This window comes from Pundamilia nyererei, unplaced genomic scaffold, assembly GCF_000239375.1.
Source record: "Pundamilia nyererei isolate P.nyererei 1_Seehausen unplaced genomic scaffold, PunNye1.0 scaffold00103, whole genome shotgun sequence".
NCBI lineage: Eukaryota > Metazoa > Chordata > Actinopteri > Cichliformes > Cichlidae > Pundamilia > Pundamilia nyererei.
This window is the reverse complement of record NW_005187504.1, coordinates 1,773,141-1,792,830: the sequence shown is the minus strand read 5'-3', so window position 1 is coordinate 1,792,830 and position 19,690 is coordinate 1,773,141. Positions and strand designations below refer to the sequence as shown.

The window sequence follows — 19,690 nt, the reverse complement described above, 5'->3', positions numbered from 1 at the left end:
GGTTAATTCGAAAATTACCAGAACAGTCTTTGAACTTAGAAACTATGAGGTGCTGTGTATTGTCAACATTTACAAAGCAACTTATGAAGACTTAAAATATAATCTCACTTTTATTACATTCACATCTTCCTTTCTTTCAAGTTGACCCCAAAATGTGTTATATCTTTAAAGAATGTGTTGCTAAGAGAAAGTAGTTAGTTATTATATAATAAGCTCAAGTTTTATATGTTCACTAATTTACAAATCTATACTTTTTATCCATTACTAACTTCAAAGTAAACACCTGTCATATTACCTTCATCTTTACTACAAACTTATTTAAAAAGAACAAAAAACTAAATACAATATTAGTCCCTTTAAAGTAAATACTGCCCAAAGAGTGTGGTGCCATATGGAGGTTTGCTTAAGTGCTGCTTATTTGATTCGTTTTCTTTTCTTTCTCTCTTTATCTTTACTTTTGCTTTCATTTCTGTTCTGTTAGGTCTAGGCACCAACATTTGGTTCAACTTTAGGAAAAGAGGTTGGTTTTGGTTCAAATACACCTCATTCAAAGAAACCCTACAAGCAAAATGATGCTAAAGGGTACCCAGCATGTTCAAACGTAACTCCAGGAGATCTGCAAGCATTTACATGAGCCGTCTAACTGTTGAGGCAACCGGTGAGTGACAGCACCAATACGCGCTTCCCTGTTGGACAAATGCAAAACTTCAAATGTCAAAATTGATCATAGTTTATTCCCAAATGCCCATTATGATAGTCGCTGATAATGGTCATAGAATGCACAGTGATATCAGTTGGGCTGTTCCCAGCATTTGATCCCCATGGAGATGAATAAAGTTTAAAGTATGCTTTAAAAGTTGCTTTCAAAATGCTTGGAAGCTCAGACCTACCTGTGCAGTAGCCCATTCACATGCTGAAAGCTGTTGTATTTATTTGATCATGTTTATTCATCATGCTGGTAGTTTTGCTGCTGAATCTTGTGGGGGGAAAAAGCTAAACTTTAATCTTTTTTTTTTTTTTTTTTTGTGCATTGGGTTGGAGATGTGAGCATCTCTAATGAGATCGACCACAAACATTATCTCTGCACCATCTAACCTGCAGCATTTCATTAACTCTGTGTCGAATATTTCCCCTAACCCCCCACCCTCCCTCTCTCTTTTCTGCTGTTTTCTCCTCAGAAACTGTGAAGTCTGTTTGCAGAAAGTTGATTCTGTTCATTTGGATGCAGCGTTTTCACTGAGAGAAACCTTTCATCACTCATCCACATGACTTCTTCCTTCTCAGCTGACTGCAACTTTCCCAAACTTTATGAATAGTCGTCTCTTATCAGTCGTTCTTTGGGACTATTTGTAAACAAAACAGAGAAAAAAAATCCTCTGGTTGCTAGGCAGCATTACAACATGATAATGTGATATAGATAAAACCTTCAGAGGCCTAAGACGTACCTGCGTGCCAGGTTTGATTTGATTCAAATCAAATCGTATGAAGGTTTGGTAGCTCCCAGTAAGAGTTGGTATATTATAGTAAGATTTGTCTCCATGCTCTGTTAGAAAAAGGTCCTGATTTGTAGAAACAAACATGATATGACTGTAAAGTGGCTCAGACAGCACATTAGTGAATGGTCTCAAATGAAAAGCTTCTCTCTCTTATCAATATTTATCCAAAGACATGCACAGAAATACTAACAGATCCCAAGTTGATCCTTTCACCTATTTTCACACTCTGTCAGGAGGAATTTTCAGCTCTGCTCATGAAGTATAATGAAATGAATTTAGATTAAAAAATACCCATCATAGATGAAGCCATAATTAAAAACCATCTATATTACTTACTTTTAGTTGTAGTTACATCTACACTGGCCTCCCTCTCCCTCTGTGCTCATTCTCATGCAGCTCCTCGTTCTATTTTTCAGAAGTCCATTCAGCATCTCTGTTTAGCTGTGCAGGAAGTTACCATGGTAAAGGAAAAATATTTCATTAATTGCTATGTGGTGCAGAAGTAACAAGTTGCTGGTCGGGGATCAGGTTCAAAATCTGCTGAAAGCTTTTACCGACCAACTTGGCAGATCAGAGAAAGAAATTCCTCTGCGTTTGACAGAAGAGGAGATGGTTTAGTGCAGTGAAGGATCCATTGGGAGCTGATGGTTGAATGAGTGCTCAAATAAAAGCAAGTTTTCTTGCATTTATTCAATCACTAAACCTTTTACTTCTTTGGTTTGGTTTATTCTGCAAAGTGGGAGTGAAGCAATCTAGTGTCATCAATTAGTCTGAGATCTCAAAAGTTCAGCTTTCATCAGCTTTTTATTCTTGTTTAGAAACACCAAGGAAGTGATGTCATTTCTAATAAAGCCCAGCAAAGATAAAAGTAAACATATAGTGTAAGCATGGAAATAAAATACTCTGATAATAAATTACAATAAAATATGAGAAAACCGAAGAGAGATATGAGTCACATAATAAATCCAGTAAGAATATATAGACTAAACACAAAATTAATAAGGTACTGAAGACAAATAAAACCTGTATATAATTTCATGAATATGTGTCAGATTTTAGATCCATCAAAGTGTTTGCTGTGATCACAACTTTACAAAAGAAAGGCAGTATCCTTGCCAGTATCCTTGCCAGCATCAATGCGGGGTGCCTTTTAATTAACAGACAACTTGTCAAAAGTTTGTGGGATTTCTCACCCTCTAATGAGACCATCAGTTGTGCTGTGTTGAGCTACTGCTGGTATACATAAAAACAGTCCTATCTGCCTACGTTGGTAATTCATTGGGTAATTGTTTTCCCCGCTCAGCTAAGAAAAGCAAAGCAGCACTTAATCACCAAAAGACACCAAGTTCAGTCACAAGAACCATGAAATGCTGTGATGAAATTCTGGAAAGGAAGACCAAAGGTGGCCATCGTCATGTGTCTGGGCCTTGGAGCCAGGCTTTCATCTTTTTGTTGGCTCGTGTGGGTTTTTGGTTTTGCTCTCTGTATTTTTGTTTTTCTGTTTCAGGCTTGTGAGTCAGAGTTATTGTCTTGGTAATAGTTAGTTCTTTCTTGTTTCATTTTTTAAACTTTTCCACAAGTCTTTACCTTCAGTTGTGTTTCTCGGTGTTCTGTGTTTTTATAAAAGACTTGTAGTTCTGTATTTCTTCTTCCTGACTTGCAATTGTTTTATATTTTGTGAGAGCTTACATTTAAAAGCTGCTTTTTGAGTTTACTCAGGTCTCCCAAATCTTGCATCTGGGTGGACATCCTGCCTGCTAAACAGCTGTTTCATGACAGCCACTGCTGCAAAGGATTGATTCACTCCATTAGAAACTGCATCAGTCCAAGCAGCACATACATCTCAAAATCAGCTGGATGGAGACTGAGTGACTCTTTTATCATCAAACAAGACTTAACCACCATGTACACCACAACATCTGAGACAGTGACTCAAAACACACCTCAAGGATCTTAAAGGATTCTTGACAAAGAAACGTGACAGATTCCTGTATCAGCTCACTAACCTTAACCCGCCTGAGAAGGTTTTAGTACGATTTAAATGTAAAAGTAAAGAAAAAACCACCAACAAGTGCAAAATTTGCAGTCTGTGTGAATGACAAATTCATGGGTGTGCTTCCTGTTTTGGTCTCATTTCCCTGCCAGCTCTGGCAGAATGGAAACTTTGCTGAGCTTTGTTCAGTGTCCCAATTTTAAAATAGAGGATTGATTATTCTAACAGTGTCCCATCACACGGTTATGAGCATTATTACACTACCAGACTATAAAATCCCCCCAGGCCACAAAGGGTACGCTCAAACAATTTGATAATTCAAAAGTAAGGCAGTTTTTTTCACATGGGTGGCTGAAGGGACTATCTTATTAGAGATATATTGAAGCAAAAGTTAACATTTAATTGACAGTGGCCTTTCATGCTCATCATACGAGCACTTCTCCACAGGCCTGTCACGATGTGCTGTCATCACAATTTGGGTGGATTTCCTTCTGCTGCCAAAATCTCCAACCAGACAAGATGAGATGTTACAGTCTGATAAATGAGCTCCATCCAGGTTTAACTGACTAACTCCAGAGAGATCAAATTCTGCTATGGAGGATGGAGGGACATTAAAGTGCTCGTTGATGGGTAACGTCTGGGTCACAATTAACTCCCTTGCTCTGCTTTCATCTGTACTGTATTCACTAGTGCCAAACCAAGTGGACACAAAGAGTCTTATTTTCTTTCTTTAACCTGTAAATGAAAATCTGGTCACTTTTTACACACAATTCTTTGAAAGTTTTTCTATTTGAAAAGAAGCAAATTGGTTTTCCCCAGTGTCCCATTGTAGGCTTTCACTGAGAACTGCCAAGTGATTCTGTCAAACCTGTCAGATAAGGCAAAAACTAATCTTCCTTTCACAAAGTCGAAACTACACCCGTGTTGTGAAGTTGTTGTTTTTCTTTTCAGACTCTACAAAACCTAAGATTTGTCTTTCTTTGCTTCCCCATATTTTACTCTTTGAGTATTTTTTGATGTTCAGAGCTAGTTGAAAGAGAAAAAAAAGTGCGTTCATTATCCCTTTACCTGCTTCTAAAATGTTATTTTAGATTTTCTGTCTCACCTTATCAATCTACTGTAACTTTCTTGCGGTGTGTCACTCTCAGTTTGACCTCTGCCACCAAAAGCCTGCTGTTTTCTGTCTCTGCATTTTCTGCACGTCTCACATTGACATAGTTTGAAAACCTCTCACTGGTCTGATTTAAACATTAAGCAGCAGCTGTTTTCTCTGTGTGCGGTATGTCCACAGGCCAGCAAGGTGTCTGATGCTAATGTTGAGTGTTTGTATCTGATTCTCCCACTGTGTTTGCTCTCAACAGGTTTTTTATCATCTCATTCCCCTGCTGTCTATACTCTCAGTAGGTTTTCATTATCAGATCCCCCTGCTGACTCTCTGCACGCCTTCCCCTCTCTTCTCTGTTTTCAGGGCTTTTTCTTGACCGTGCATTATCGACCGAACGCAACCGAAAGCTTCTCTCTCTAAATGTATGCACTCAATATTCTGCACTGCACCCGATCTGTTGAATGTAACATTATAACCTCATCCCCAGGCACTTCTGTGTTACACAAATTGGTCTCAAACGACTACTGTGTGTTGAATCACAGTTGCTTTAACCCACCCCTTACTCTTGACTTAAGTAAAGCCAAGAACAAATTTCGCTTCGAACCGTAGAGCAAATTTTAACCTAGTGTCTAGAAAATCTGGGCGCCATCAGAGCACTCCATGCATTGTGTGTGTGTGTGTGTGTGTGTGTGTGTGTTTGTAAAACCTTATACAACAAAAAAGTAGCAGACCAAAGTAGATTTTGAATGTGCTTATCTGGGGACCTTTATAGCCTCCTCTTCTTTATATGCCAATCAGATGCTTTTGTCTCTCACAATGCAAGCTTTACTTTACATGAGCACAGCAAACTATTGCCACCTACAGCGACTGCCTGGCAACGTTGTTGTTCTGTCATTTGAATTAGCAGCAGCTCCCGGATACTTCAGATTATAATGGCATGCACAGCGCAAGCTGTTGATATACTTTATCTGAGACAATGTATGAGGAGGAGACATGGCTCAAAGAATCCTGAATAAAAATCCATGGGACAATTCTGAGTGGCTGTTGGCTCACCCCTGCCCCCCAAAAAGCCAATCAAGCGTCAAATGGGAAACATATTGGCTAATTTTCTTGCTACACCGATACATGCGCAAAGCAGATTGTTACAGCTGGCACATTTCTACATCTTTAAACATGATTACTGTAGTAAAGCTGTAGGTAACTGTAGTGTTCTTTAATTTTTATCAGCTTGCTGTATCCATCATGCAAATAAGCATGGTATTTGATCCCAGTTGTTGTTTTTGTGGGAGAAGCCGAGACACTTTTAATGTCAGCACTCTGGTTTGAGCAGTAAATAAAGGTGTAATGTTGTGAAACAGTGCAGTAGGAATATAACTGGTGGAGGGAAAAGACTTTTGGTGGCCAAAATAAGCGAAGTTTTAAAGCAGTTTTCTTTAAAGTACCACCACACTTTATATTTCACGTGGCAGTGACCACTGAAATAAAAGCTGTCTCCTCATTCTACTAGATAGGAAGTTTCAAGATCATTGCCAAGTTACAAAACTTGCTTCTGGTATCACATTCACATGTCTTGATAAAACCATTAGACTAGCTGATGGGTTCGGAAATCCATCAGCCATCCTGATTTAATTGTAATTTAGCTCCTGGGGTCCAATATTTCAAGACTTCCAGTTTAGGAAATCACATCTCTGCCCTCGGAAGCTAAGTCATTACTGGGTGATGACCAGCAGTTGTTAAATGCAGATATCGTTCCTCTTTCCCTCAGTGTGATACTACAATTTTTGTGGTTTTGCAGGTTTCCAGTGTTTACACAGTGTTTTAGTGTGTAATGATAAAAACTGATGGACAAAGATGCACATAGTAGCAAAAGCAGTCAAGTGGCTAAACTGAGAACCCACACAAACAGAAAAACATTTCAGCTCAAAAGCGTAATTGCTTGTCATTGCAGTTCATTTTAATGTTTTTGTCTTTCTGAGATTTTTACTTCCTTTTTCTCCTCTTCTGCTTGACCCAGTAATACCCAATGTTCCTCAGAAACTTTTCTGAAAGAGAGAGAGAGACCGTAATGCATCACATACTGCAAGAATTTCACTTAAATAAGCATTAGAGGGGATAAAATTCTTTATATTATATTATATATTTTCACTTAATCCACGCTTCTACATTTCACTGTGAAATAAATGCATTTTTAAACCCCCTACATTTAACAGACTTTAAATATTTCTGTTATTATTTAAAACCACTTGAGAATAAATACATGTAAAACCAAAGTGACAAGTCAATTAATTTATAAGCCATTTGACAGACTTTAAATTGAACTGATCTAATCTAGGTCTCATCTATGAAAAATACAGGTGAACTTCACATTTAAAAATATTGTTTAAATTGAGCATTTTTCATTTTTACTACTTTAAACCATTTATTATCATATTTAAAAACATTAACTTGCAGCAGTTTTAGTGCAGGACTCGTGTGATGTGTAGTACTTTGACAGTCATATTATGTAGGATCTGAAAACTTTTTAGCACTAACAGAATGTTTTGTGCACAATATATTACAATTGTTTTCACAGCTTCACTTCTTTTCATATATCTCTTCTGCTCTTTTCCTTTATCAGTTTCAGACGACTAAATGATACTAATTTAGTTTAGTTAAACTAATGATGATACTCATCAAAACTGCAGAATAACCAACTGTGTTAACTCCCGTGGCTCTAAAGTGAGCTATTAAGTTGTCTAATAACATCACAGGTAATTGCTATCATACTCACTCTCCTGGTTGCTCGTTGTCTCTCCTATCATGTTGCATAGCTCAATTTCTTTGAGCCTGATGCAGAGCTCACAGATATCATCCGCCTCGCTCCATGACGCTACAGTAGGATCTTCTTCTGCCGCACTGAAAACATCCAGAGGCTGGTAATCAGGCACCGGCAAAATGTTTGATGTCTTCCAGGCTGCCGGAGCTTCGAGCTGCTGATCAGCACCATCATTCAAGTTGTTAGCAGAGCAGTCGTTTCTGGAACTGATGGGCAAAGAGTTTTTCTGGTTTGGCGCAGGGTCAAAGAAAGGCCAGGTTTTCTTGTTGTCTGTTTTGTCGTGGATAGAGGGGAAATACTTGGCAGCTGCCATTTTGCTCAAAGAGTACATTGTTATTGTTTAAATTCAAATTGGGAGATATCCATATTAGCTATTCCAGAACAGGAGTTTCCACAACATGGTGCCCGACTGTTGCCTGGTTTGATGAAAACCCAACTGACAACCCAACAATCACTGACCATGTATCCAGAGTACCCTCTGTAGCACAATGTCATTTTTAAAAAAAAAACCACACACAGGCTGATATTCTTCTTCAGTTTAAAATAAAGATGGACACTGTAGCTTCTGCATTTGAAAAGGGAAGCTAGCGCATATGTGCCTAAAACCTGCATTATTTTTTCCAGTTGCCAGAAGGGGGCACGTCTTCGGGTTTAAAAACAAGTCCGATTTTATAGAGGTCTATGGGAAAGCAACCCTTTGCTCACTGATCTATGGCCACAGAAGTGTCTCAGTCAGAAGTTACAAAGCTTATTTAAAATAACGTGAGGATCATGTTATAAATGATGGTTTCCATCTGACTTAAAAAGGAGAACAAAGCAGAGCATGCTTTAGTTTGGTGAACTTGTCTCACAAATACATTAAGTATGCTTATACCACAATTTTCCTTTTGCAGACTCACCTTCGCTGGGTGCCACCTGTCCTTCTAATGTATCTGCAGCATCTCAAAGAGATGAGCACCAATGTTCCCCAGGCAGCCAAGTACAGGGCACTTGTGGAATACATTTTCAAGACAGTAATGAGATGCTAATGCAAACACTTGTCATGTCTTGGTGACAATTGAAAAAATCAACTTAAAACAACGAGATAATCAAAGATTGTGGAAAATATGCTTGTTTGATTACTTACAGAGCTGGGTGAGAAGATTGATGATGCTCAGCTCTTTGTGTGATAGCAAATGTAAAGCACAGTCACTAGCTGATTAGGTTAGCCTGGGTCTTGGCAGTACTTCCTGGAGTTGTACACATGTTGCCCCTCATTTCTCCCCAAGAAATGTAAATACAGCTTTATATGAGATTTTACAGCTGAACGTTGTAATGACAGCCTTTTTTTTATTAGCTATTACACATCGCCTTCATTCTTATGCACTTTTTGTATTGCTTGTTTATATTTATTGTTAAACTAATGCGACTGTGTTGAATGTTTGTTCCCCAGCTGTGCGCACGTTTTAAGCCCACACAGGAATATAACTTGCTCCAAATCTACACAAATTTAGGCGCTTGCACAACTACTTTACTTTTTGTAAATAAAAAGCATTCGAGTTAGTGAGATTTAAAATGCACACACCATAAAAATGAAGTGTTGAGTAAGGCGTGGATTTCTGTGTGGGTGTGCATTTCACGTGAAACGAGTCTGCCTGGCAGGATTTATTACCCCATTGGAACTGAAGGACCCAATCTTGCAAGACGCAGGGCTTTTGAAACTGTGCTTATTAAACATCGATGGACTGGAGAAGAGCTTTCAGAGGAGAAGGAGGCGCACGGAAGCTGCTGCTGGGAACGTGTAGTAAGACCCTCGACTCGCTCTCTCTCTCTTTCTCACTCTCCCTCACTGCCTCCCTTCCTCCCCTTCAGTTCTGGTTTGAGGAGATCTCTCTTGGAGCTGGAGAGGAGAGTTCGTTCGTCTCTCTCCTCCAGCAGCCGCCGGGCTTCTCTGCAGCCTCTCACCGCTTCACCATGGATCTGGGAACTAAAAGAGTTGCTGGGATTATCGCTCAGGTCGCCCTGCTTCTCTCCTGCGCATACGGGACGACCGGAGAAGGTGAGCCGGCTGTGCGTTTTTTACTTTTCCCGCAGGTAGCGCAGCAAGTGCGGGGAGTCTGCTTAAAACACGACACCATTCATCTGATTAGAGCGATAGAAACACGGGGGACCGATATGTTTTTGTTACTTTTTAAATTAACATTCGAGCTTTATAAAGAGCTTTCTTCTTCTTCATCAGCTTTCAGCGCGTCTTCGTTGCCAATCAGAGGAAATTAAAGAAGTAGATTGGTTTTAAAGATATTTTTGCCCTTTTTATTAGAGCAACATTTAAGCCAAACGCTTCTCCTGCACAAGTCAACTTCTCTAGAAAACATTCCCCTTGTGATTAAGCCCCTTGTATTACATCTTTCCAAAGATTCCTGATTCTCAGACTCACAGTGCCTCCTGAAAACCTTTGTATTTAGGATGCTGCAGCCCAGAAGGTTTCACAGAGCTCAGTGTTTGTCAGTAAAAGGTCTCAGCTGTGTGTTCAAACCTCTGTAGGCTGAAGCCTTTATGATAACCACTGAATCGAGTTCATCCACTCCATACAGCAAGGTTATGTGTTTGCTTTCTGGTTAATTTTGTGCTTGGCAAAGCATGTTCAGCCTGCCCGGAGTACAAGAGTGTGGGTGAAGCTGTGTGTGTGTGTGTGTGTGTGTGTGTGTGTGTGTGTGTGTGAGAGAGAGAGAGAGAGAGGTTGAATGCAGCTTGTACAGTAGATGTGGGCTTGGGACTGAGAGGATGCTGGGTTACGTCTTAGGTGAAGAAATGTCACTTTTCATCACTGAATCATGTCTGAGTTGAGCATTAGTGAGTCTCCAGGTCTCTAGTTATGTGTCATTGTGGGAATGTGAAGCTGGGCGTTGCTGTTTTCTTCCTCTGCCCGAAAGAAGAGGCGAAGGGGAGAGAGATGGACAAAAGGAGCAGAGAGGGAGATGCCATACGCTTGTACACATTGGAAACAGATGGCAAAATGACTCTCCCGCCCTCCTGTCTTGTTCTCTTTTCTCGCAGCTCAGTGATTTCTTTTCATTTCTTATTTCATAGCTTTCCTACCTTACACTCTTAAAGACGTGATTTGTGTAAAATATTGTTCTCTTCACTTTCTTCTCCATAGCTCTTTTACTCTGCAAGTCCTCCACTTTTCTTTTTCGTGTTCCCTTTTCCTCTCGCGTCCATATTTACAGTCACTGACCCCCTGAATCCCACAGTCATTAGAAACTCTTGCTGTGCAGCCAAACATTGCTCACACTCGCAGAGCTTTATTTGAAATTCAAGTGGAGACCTCAAAGTTTCCAAAGACACCACATTTGTCAGGCTGAGTGTTGCAAGCATGCACTAGACATCCTGAATATTTCCACTTGATAGAAGGGCGCAGTCATGAAAATACATGAAGTGTTGTGCTTATTAATGCATTTGGATGTTTGAGCTTCACTGTGCAGAATGATATATGGGCACTTTGACACCAGAAGGCTGGATTCACTTTTCATCCGCTGAAGGGGGGGGTTGTGTGCCGTTTTAGAGAGCCGATATCATATATATGGTCATCTCATACACGCAGCCACTTGCCTGCTCAAACCTTCTGTTTACAAGGAGCAGCTAGTCCTCATCTTCTCCCCTGTTAAGTGAATTTTCTTTGCTTAAGGGACGGAGAGAGGCTGGATTGTGATGGGCTGCACTGAGACCCCAGTATAGGATATATGAGTGAGCCACTTAGACAAGTGCAAAGTGAAATAATGAAATATCTCATCTTCTGAAATGGATATTTGCATATTTGTAGGTTTAGGATTTCTGAGACACAGTAGTAGAAACAGTTCTGTGAAACTTATTTGTAATTTGAAACATCATTGAGTGGAAATACCAAGTTAAACATAAAAGCAAAGAGAGAATCCTAATGTTTCACCCTTTGTAGACTACCAGGAGCAACAAGGCGCATAAAAAGTCTCTTTCAGTTTGTGTGTGATTTTGTTGTCTAACAGTAATGAGGTAAGGAAAGAGACACACTCTGCAGACAGATGATGGATAAATGGTGTTGTGGAAAGAGTGTAGACAAAGCCGTGTGTAAGCAGTTAGAGTAGATGGCTTTGTAGTTTCCATCCTTCCTCCTTGAATAAAACATCTAGAGCTTCACCAAAATATCAGGCTCTCTCTCTTTTTCCACCTGCTGTGTTTCTCCTTCAGTTGTTTCCTCGCTTTCCTGCTGCTTCTGACTCAGATGTGGTGCGAACTCTCCATCCGTTCCTCCTTGTCCGACTTGTCTCTCTGCCTGTTGCGTTTTTCTTTTAGCCTTCCTTTTGTTTCCTGCCAGTGTCTCTCCACTCCCTTTGTCCTACTGAAGAGATGCGTCTCTATTTGTTTTCCTTTCGAGTGTCTTTCTCTTTGTCCTCCTCTACCCAAATCTCTTCTCTACACCTGGATCAAAGAGGATGTCTCACTGCGCCATCACTGTTCTTCCAATTCATGCCTCCGCATTTCTTCATCTTTCCCGCTCTGCATGTGTCCTCCCTGCTCACTGAGTCCTTCCACGTGAAGCTGAAAACAGTTTGTTAATACTTTATGACCCAAAATCTTTTTTTTCTGAGAGACCTTGCTTCCCTTATAGATGTGTTTCTGCACAATTTCCAGCTCAGCTTGAAGGTGTGTGGAGCTGTATGTGGAGTCGCCTGCCATCGGTATCACAGGAATAACAGACAAGCCATTTGTGCCACCTTTGCACGTGCAAGAAAGCTAACAGGGAAATCCAGAAGATTTGCAGTCTAACACGTAATATGTGCAATTGTAATCCTGAGACAAAGATAGTAGAAGTGAAAAAGTCTATTCTGGTGTGCTGCGTATCTGTAAATGCTGTTGGCAATGCTTATCTGCGGGTTTATTAGCAACAGAGCGCTTGGCCTCCCACAACAATCCCACATTTGAATAAGATGTCTCTATTTGTAGTTGTTGTTGGTTGAAACAACTCAAACACTTAATTTGTGATGTGGCTGCAAAACACCCCTTATAACGGAGCTCTGATTGAAAAAGCAAATCTTTCAAATGTTGCTTTTCTTTTCTCACAACAAAACAACAACAAGGAACTATTTTATCAAAAAAATCTGGCAAAACTTGTGATGGCAGCTTGCTTTTCTCGTCAGAATGAGACCATCACACATTTGCAGTTTACTTGTACGAGAAGCACAAGTGACGCATGAACAGTGGAAGGTGTCGACATGTTATTCAGCTCTGCCCTCGTTGCTTTAACACTTTTTGAGAAGCTTTTAGCTATTGCACTTAAAATAACATAACATATTGTCATCAAATGAATGAACAAACAGCAATGCAGCTGCGTCTTGTCAGCTCCACATGTACGTATTTATGTGCGAGGAGGTGTACCCACAGTAAAAGCTGGGAAAGAAGAAATTAGCATCATTGTCAATGACAGCGTGCAGGAGCTATTACTGCTTATTGCATACATGTTACAATTAGAATGTAAAGAATCACTGGCAGCAATGATAATTAACTGTTAAAGAAAAACATTATCCATCTCTGTCAGGAAGAGCACCCAGCGTAAAAAATCTGCCAGATGAAACATGCGGCGCTACCCTCTGTGACAAGGGAGCAGCCAACAGCAGCTTTTTATTTTTTGTCAAAGCTGCGGTGATCACCACTGGAGACTGACAAAGAGCTGCGTGAGGCTCAGAGCCACAGGTTCAAAACCCGTAGTCTGAACATTTCTCTTCATGTTTGACTAAGAGTGAAATTTACTCCCTAGAACAGCTGCTTAGCTAACTGCATCATGGATCTCCATCTCAGGATTTGTCCGTTTGCCTTGAATTAGCTTTTAAAGTGAGTCTCACATGTTCAGTGAGAGGAAAAATCAGTGATTTATGGAAGCTTTTAAATGATAAGGCTGTTTACTAACACATACTTAAAGCTTAGAAAATACATACAAGTCGTGCCATGGCAGTGGCCTGCCAGTATTGCATGAATATTTAAAAAATAACTGCGACTGTTACAGTCAGCGTTTCTGTCGATCTCTCTCAGTTTTCATTATTTTTTGCTTTGTGGTTCTTTTCCTTGGCTAGGCTCTTTCTCTCTCTCTCTCTGTATCTGTCTCTGTCTGTGATTATCTCGCTCAGCGTGACCCAGCAGCACACTCATCATGCACGGACCATAAACCACAGCAGCATAATAAGTTAAGACTGCAGAGATGGAGGGATCCCAGCTGCAAGTTCTTAGCCTGAGCCTCACATCTCAATTCTCCACGGAGACAGTTCACTGTTCATTATGGAGGTGGCACTAAATGACAACAAAGTAGAGATACATATTTTAACAACCGACGGCGCTCGGATGACTTGTTAGCCGAAGCAGCGAGCTGCTTTGTCACTGGAGTTGAGCTGATGAGATTCAGGGAAGTCGGTGTGTGAAGCAGCTACCCGCAGGGCCGTAAAGCCAGTGTGCATTTAATTGCCTTCCAATATGAAAACATAAAAGAGTCAATGTATGTTCAGCAGCTGCTATATGACAAAAAAAACCCCTAAAATATCCATTTAAGCTCCAAAAACAGTGAGTAACTGTTTATCGGCTGGAGCCTCGAGCCTCAGGTCAGTTTTAGGTGTCAGAATGAGGTAATGAGAATAAAACCCTGCAGGTTTTAAACAAACTGTTAGCAAATCTTGATGTGGATAGAAGTGCTTTTTTCTAAATGCAGGAGTACAAATGGAATTGAAAATTAGAATATAGAAACATAGAATCTGTAGAATTTGTAGAATTTGTCAGCTGCCATTGGTGCTTGAATTGGGTTAACAATGTGCTGTCAGTGCACCACTATTCCTGTTTGAAACATGTTTTTGCTCCATTTTGTTGTGTTGAACACAGAGATATACATGCAGAATGTGGAAAGTTACTCTCATACACCTCCTACTGTCTGGAAGAAGGTCCTAACTATAGGCTGTACAAAAGTTGGACATGAAAAGTGAAGCCAGTGTAAACCTGCAGACGTTTTAATAGCGATCAGGGGACAATACCCATGATTTTCTGTAGGAAACCCGCCCACGGAGTTAACTTCAGTAAGCACTTTTCTAAAGAGTGTTCAGGTTCAGCCAGTCTTCTTAGGTCATACAAAATAAAAGATTAAGTCCATTATGTGAATTCTGGCCACTTTAAGTTTCAGAAGGGAGGATTATCTGGGGTGTTCTCATTAGCTTGCAGTTTCACAATTAGGTCCCAGTTTCAAAACACAGAATGGCATCAATGAAAACACATCTCAAGTCTTTCAGAAACCACACAGTGACGTCATGGTAACTACATCCACACTTTATACTGTCTATGGTTCTTTCCTACTCTGACAGACTGCTGATTGAGAGGGGGACATATGTACAGTTGCAGAAAGTTAATAATTAAACTGACACATTATAACATTTCATTTATGATGCTGATGCTTTTTAGTTTTATTTCATGCACAGAAATTGTGATGTGTAGATGACTATTCATTTGTTAATTTGCAAATCAATTCCATTTTATTTATTAATTTCTATAGGGTTGCTTTCCAGCCACCCGACCTCCCCGTGACCCAGATAAGGATAAGTGGAAGAGAATAGATGGATGGACAGCCAAATAGTCACATCAATACATTTTATTGCAAGGTAAAGATCGTACAATAGCAGAAAGAAAACAACAATTAAATGACTCTCTGAGCAAGCACTTGGTGACAGTGGGAAGGAGAACTCCCGATTGCCAGGCTCAGGGAGGGGAGCAAACTGCTGTGTCTGGTTAGGGCTGATGGGAGGAAGACAATAAAAATAACGTTCTCTATACTGAAGGTTAAATACTATTTGGGGGCTATTAATTCCTCCAGTGAGTTTTAAAGAAACTGTTTATTTTATTAATATATATAATAGCATATAATGTATATATTATATAACATCAATTGATATTTTAATCTTTATTAAGAGAAGATGTTAAGCTTAAATGGAATTTTAAAGCAATATTAACCAGCCTCGGTGTGAAGCATGTTGAACATCAGAGCTTATAGTGAATCCTTTTAGCTGCCTGCTGGGAAACAACCTGCACTATGAAGGTTGACCTGCAAAATCTTTAAGACAGCAAAGAAACATTTACTAGAGCGGTGAGTTTACTCATGTGAATCTCTTAAAAATTCACCTTGCGAGAACAGAATTTCAGCTAAAACCACAAATGTGTCCACAACCTGACGATGGAGCGGTTTGCACTGAGCATTGAAGGAGCCAAAGATTTTGTATTGCTATACTGAGTGGGTAGAATTGATGCAAAGCAAGAAACTGCAGAACAGTGAAGCCTTGCGTTGAATAACAGTAATGTAATTAGAGGTTTGTTTCAAAACTGCTGTGTCTCTAATTGTGCCCTCTAAAAGTTTTATATCATGACCTGCTTTCTTCTGATTTATTTTATTAAATATGAGCGCTGCGCTACTTCAAATTTTGAGACTCCTGTTTTAATTACTGGATTTAATTAGCTTTGCTTTTTGCTTTTTGAGGGGTTTTATTGGTTAATTGTTTTATGTGTGTGTGTATTTCCATTATGAAGAATGAAGACAGCTATTACTCTTCCTGACAGTATTACTCAGAAAAGAAAACAATTAAGAAAAAAATCCACATTAGAGGTTTGTACCTCATTTATGTGGACGCTCGCTGACATCAACCAAGTCTTATTGCAGAAAGTCAGCCAGTTCTTACTGCTATATCTAGTCTACTATCAGTGAAGTTCAAGGGGTAAATCTCTGAAGTCGAATATCATGCACTTTATTTGAATCCTAAGATCCTTCTGAGTAGCTTGTTGTCTCTGGTGTACTATATAAGTGTAGGTGGATGAAGCGTTTGTGGTAAAGTAATGAACTTCCAGGGGAGGAAAAGTTGTAGTGTAGAGGTATGGGTGTTCTAGCACACGCTTTCCATCTGTTCAAATTATGAAAAAAAGATTTTGAAGAGGCTACTTTGGGTGCAATATTGGTCTCCCGCCTCCTCAGTAATGAATTTTTATGCTTGTGCATTGGAGACAGCTGTGGAGGAGGAATCTTGTTCTTCGAATTGTCCGTTCTTCCTGCGACCACGACACTGCGGGAGTGCGTCTGGAGAGAGAGTAACCCAGGTTATTTTTTCGGACGTAATATTTACAGATTTCCCCTGAACATGCCACATGCAGGAATCATTACGTTACTGTTTCAGAAGAGAACAATAAGGATAAACTGACTCATTCTGTTTTTGATTGTGCAGAATGGACAGATTGTGTGTTGCACTTTTCTTAAGAACTGCTCATCCAAACAAGATGAGTGGGTGACTGAAGTCAAACCAGTGGCAATGAATACTTGTATAGGTAAAAGTAGTGTAGAATACAATACAAAAGAAAACGTGTGTATTATGTTTTTGAGTTTTATACCAACAGAATAGTGACATTTTGTAAAGGTTAAACATTTTCTGGCTTGCTGTTATTCTCACAGAACCTTGTAGGCCTCTCGCTCCCCTTACAGAGTGGAACAGGCGCCAGTCGCTGGAAACAACTTTCAGCTAAAATAAAAGAACTGCTCATTTACTGTGAAGCATCTTATATAGTGGCACTGCATTTAATCAGTTGCACAGCTTATACAGCTGCCGAGATTGAAGTGGGTAAACTGTTGTCTGTGTTTGGCACACGTGATCATTTTGGTTCAACGAAAAACGTTTACAATTTTTCGATAAAAGGCACAATTTTTTTTTTGTCATAACTTAAGAATTCATACACCGATTACTTCAAAATTTCACGCATATGTCATAAACTGTTTACTGTTATGGCTGCAGCATAATATTTATCTCTTGGCTCACCTGCTGAGCTGTTCAGCTGGGGTTTACCTATGATCGCTGACATTGGTCTGGAAAGCAACCCTGGAAAATCAGACTAGGTTGAGGTTGCAAACCAGGCCATATGGCAGATATGTTTTTTGTTTAAACATTTATGTAATCCAAAAAGGAAGATTGCCATGTGGCTGTGATAGGGAGTGATGCCAGTACACTGCAGATGACTAACTGTCATGTATTTATTATAGAGATGGACCGATCCGATATTACGTATCGGTATCGGTCCGATACTGACCTAAATTACTGGATCGGATATCGGAGAGAAATAAAAAATGTGATCCGATCTGAAGTATCACAAAATCACATCACAAAACGCGCTACTTAGCGTAACCCAGCTCATCGGAGCAGTATGTGTCACGTGATAGAGCGGCTGTTGTCTGCAAGACCTGTCGGTGGTCTGTTGGAGCATTTGGAGCCTCGCTACATGCTTCCTAACCGCGGCATTTCATCTCAGCGAAAACTATCCCAGAGAAGTAAAGCAAGTGTGTAAGTTCATCCCTGAAAGAAATACTTTTCTTTGTTATGTCATTTAAAAACTTTGAATAAATAATTATCTGAATCTTACAACAAAAGTGGTTATCTGATTAAATGTATAGAAATCCATAGTACTTTTTTCCTTTGGGAAGGTACCATCTGTGCAGTCTGCAATTCTGTTGAAGCAAGATGTTGAATCTATTTAATTATTGTAGAAAAATAATTGATTTCTGTGCATTTGTTTTACACTTGCATTAAATTAAAGTTGATTACATCGATTAAGGGCGGGGGTGGCTCCCTAATATTTTTGCTGGGAGTTGGCAACCCTATTAGTTAGGAAGGTAAGTACTCTTTAAAATACCAGAATAGGGAGGATGGTGTAGGTTTAAATTTATTAGATTGATCAGTGTTGCTGAACTATAAAATGTTTTGGGTGGAGTGTATTTTTTGCATACAGGTATAACAGAATAGCTTCAATCTCTTGTTTTTTAAAACTTGAGTATGAACTTATACAAAATGCGGCATGATATTTATAAAAAACAGTTTTATTGATTACAAAATACGCTATATCGGATTCATATCGGTATCGGCAGATATCCAAATTTATAATATCGGAATCGGTATCGGACATTAAAAAGTGGTATTGTGCCATCTCTAATTTATTATAAGGAGGTGCTGCAAACATGAAATTCAGAAACAAGCAATCATTTGTATGTGCATGTCCAATGCTTTAAGTAATTGTAGTTATTTAAAAAAGCGTTTTCCTGACCCCTTGGGTTGAATGCCAGAAGCTAAAAACATCAGCAGGATGAAATCAAGTAATAAACTTCACATTGTGAACATATCTGTTTGCCAATCCATACTTGCACCCAAAATACAGAATAACTTGAAACAGTTGATTTTGGTCCACTATATTCCCTATCTTGTTTTTATTTTGGCTCTGGTAGGTAGTGAATACAGTACTTGAGTTAGGCCAAGGCTGGTGACTTACTGGCAACCTCCCGTCACTAGAGAAAAACACTGCTTGCTTGTTGATAGCTGAAGTTGGCCGGAAGGAGGGCAGTGCAGCAATTAAAACCTCCTTGTGATTGCACCTGTAGTTTGGATGGGAGACACAGACTTGTCTGCAATGCTATTTACTTCCAAAGCAGTTGTAAAAAAGTGCAATTCAAACCAAAATGGTGAAGGTTTGCACCCAAAGTAAAAGCTCTAACATACTGCTGCAATCAATTAAAAGGTGCCATGTTTACTTTGAAGGTGAGCTTTCACCATTTCTGGATATTGTTGTCAATCTCACTACTGCTTGCAACATTTTGCAGACAAGCTGCATACATCATTGCAACCAGTTTCAAGCTACTGTCTACCAGTAATCACCTTAATTGAGCCTGTGCACGAGAAAATGCTAACTTCCTGGTTTGAGACCGGATGTAGGGTTGTACATTTCCGGTAGCTTTACTTAGCTCTTCAGAAAGATCGCGTTAAGTTACAAAGAGCAGAAGGTGGGAACACTCACCACTGTTGTGTCATAAAAAAATCTAATGATCAATTTTGACGTTTAAAGAATTTAGATCGATCAGTTGTTTACATCGCTCAACACAAGTAGAACTGCATTACTACAGAAGAAGACACATCGTCCACATTCAGAAGCACATCTCTGTATAGTGACTGGTCTTATGATTTAAACAGGCAAATGTTCAGCATTCAAACTACAGGTGAACAAAAGTCAAACCAGATGTTTCCCGTTATGTCGATATCAGCTAGTCAAGTACACACCTCCACAGCATGTTAACAAACTGTGAAAAAAGCCACACAAAAAATGAATGGTAAGGGTTTCTATACATTAGTATTTACGAAGGATATGTTGTGACTTACCTTCAAAATTACAGTGGTCGTTCGCTAATAACGCGGTTCACCTTTCACCTCACTGTTTTGCAGATTTTT

At 39.6% G+C, this 19,690-nt stretch overlaps 1 protein-coding gene across 1 annotated transcript in view; it reads left to right on the top strand.

Annotated features, from left to right (window-relative positions):
• The first annotated feature begins 9,078 nt into the window (after positions 1 to 9,078).
• Positions 9,079 to 19,690, top strand: part of LOC102215562 (contactin-associated protein-like 4) — a 134,784-nt gene continuing 124,172 nt past the window's right edge. The window contains exon 1 of the mRNA XM_005740771.2: positions 9,079 to 9,447. Within this exon, the coding sequence (XP_005740828.2) occupies positions 9,129 to 9,447 (319 nt within the window). The 5' untranslated portion in view covers positions 9,079 to 9,128. The remainder of the gene's footprint in view (positions 9,448 to 19,690) is intronic.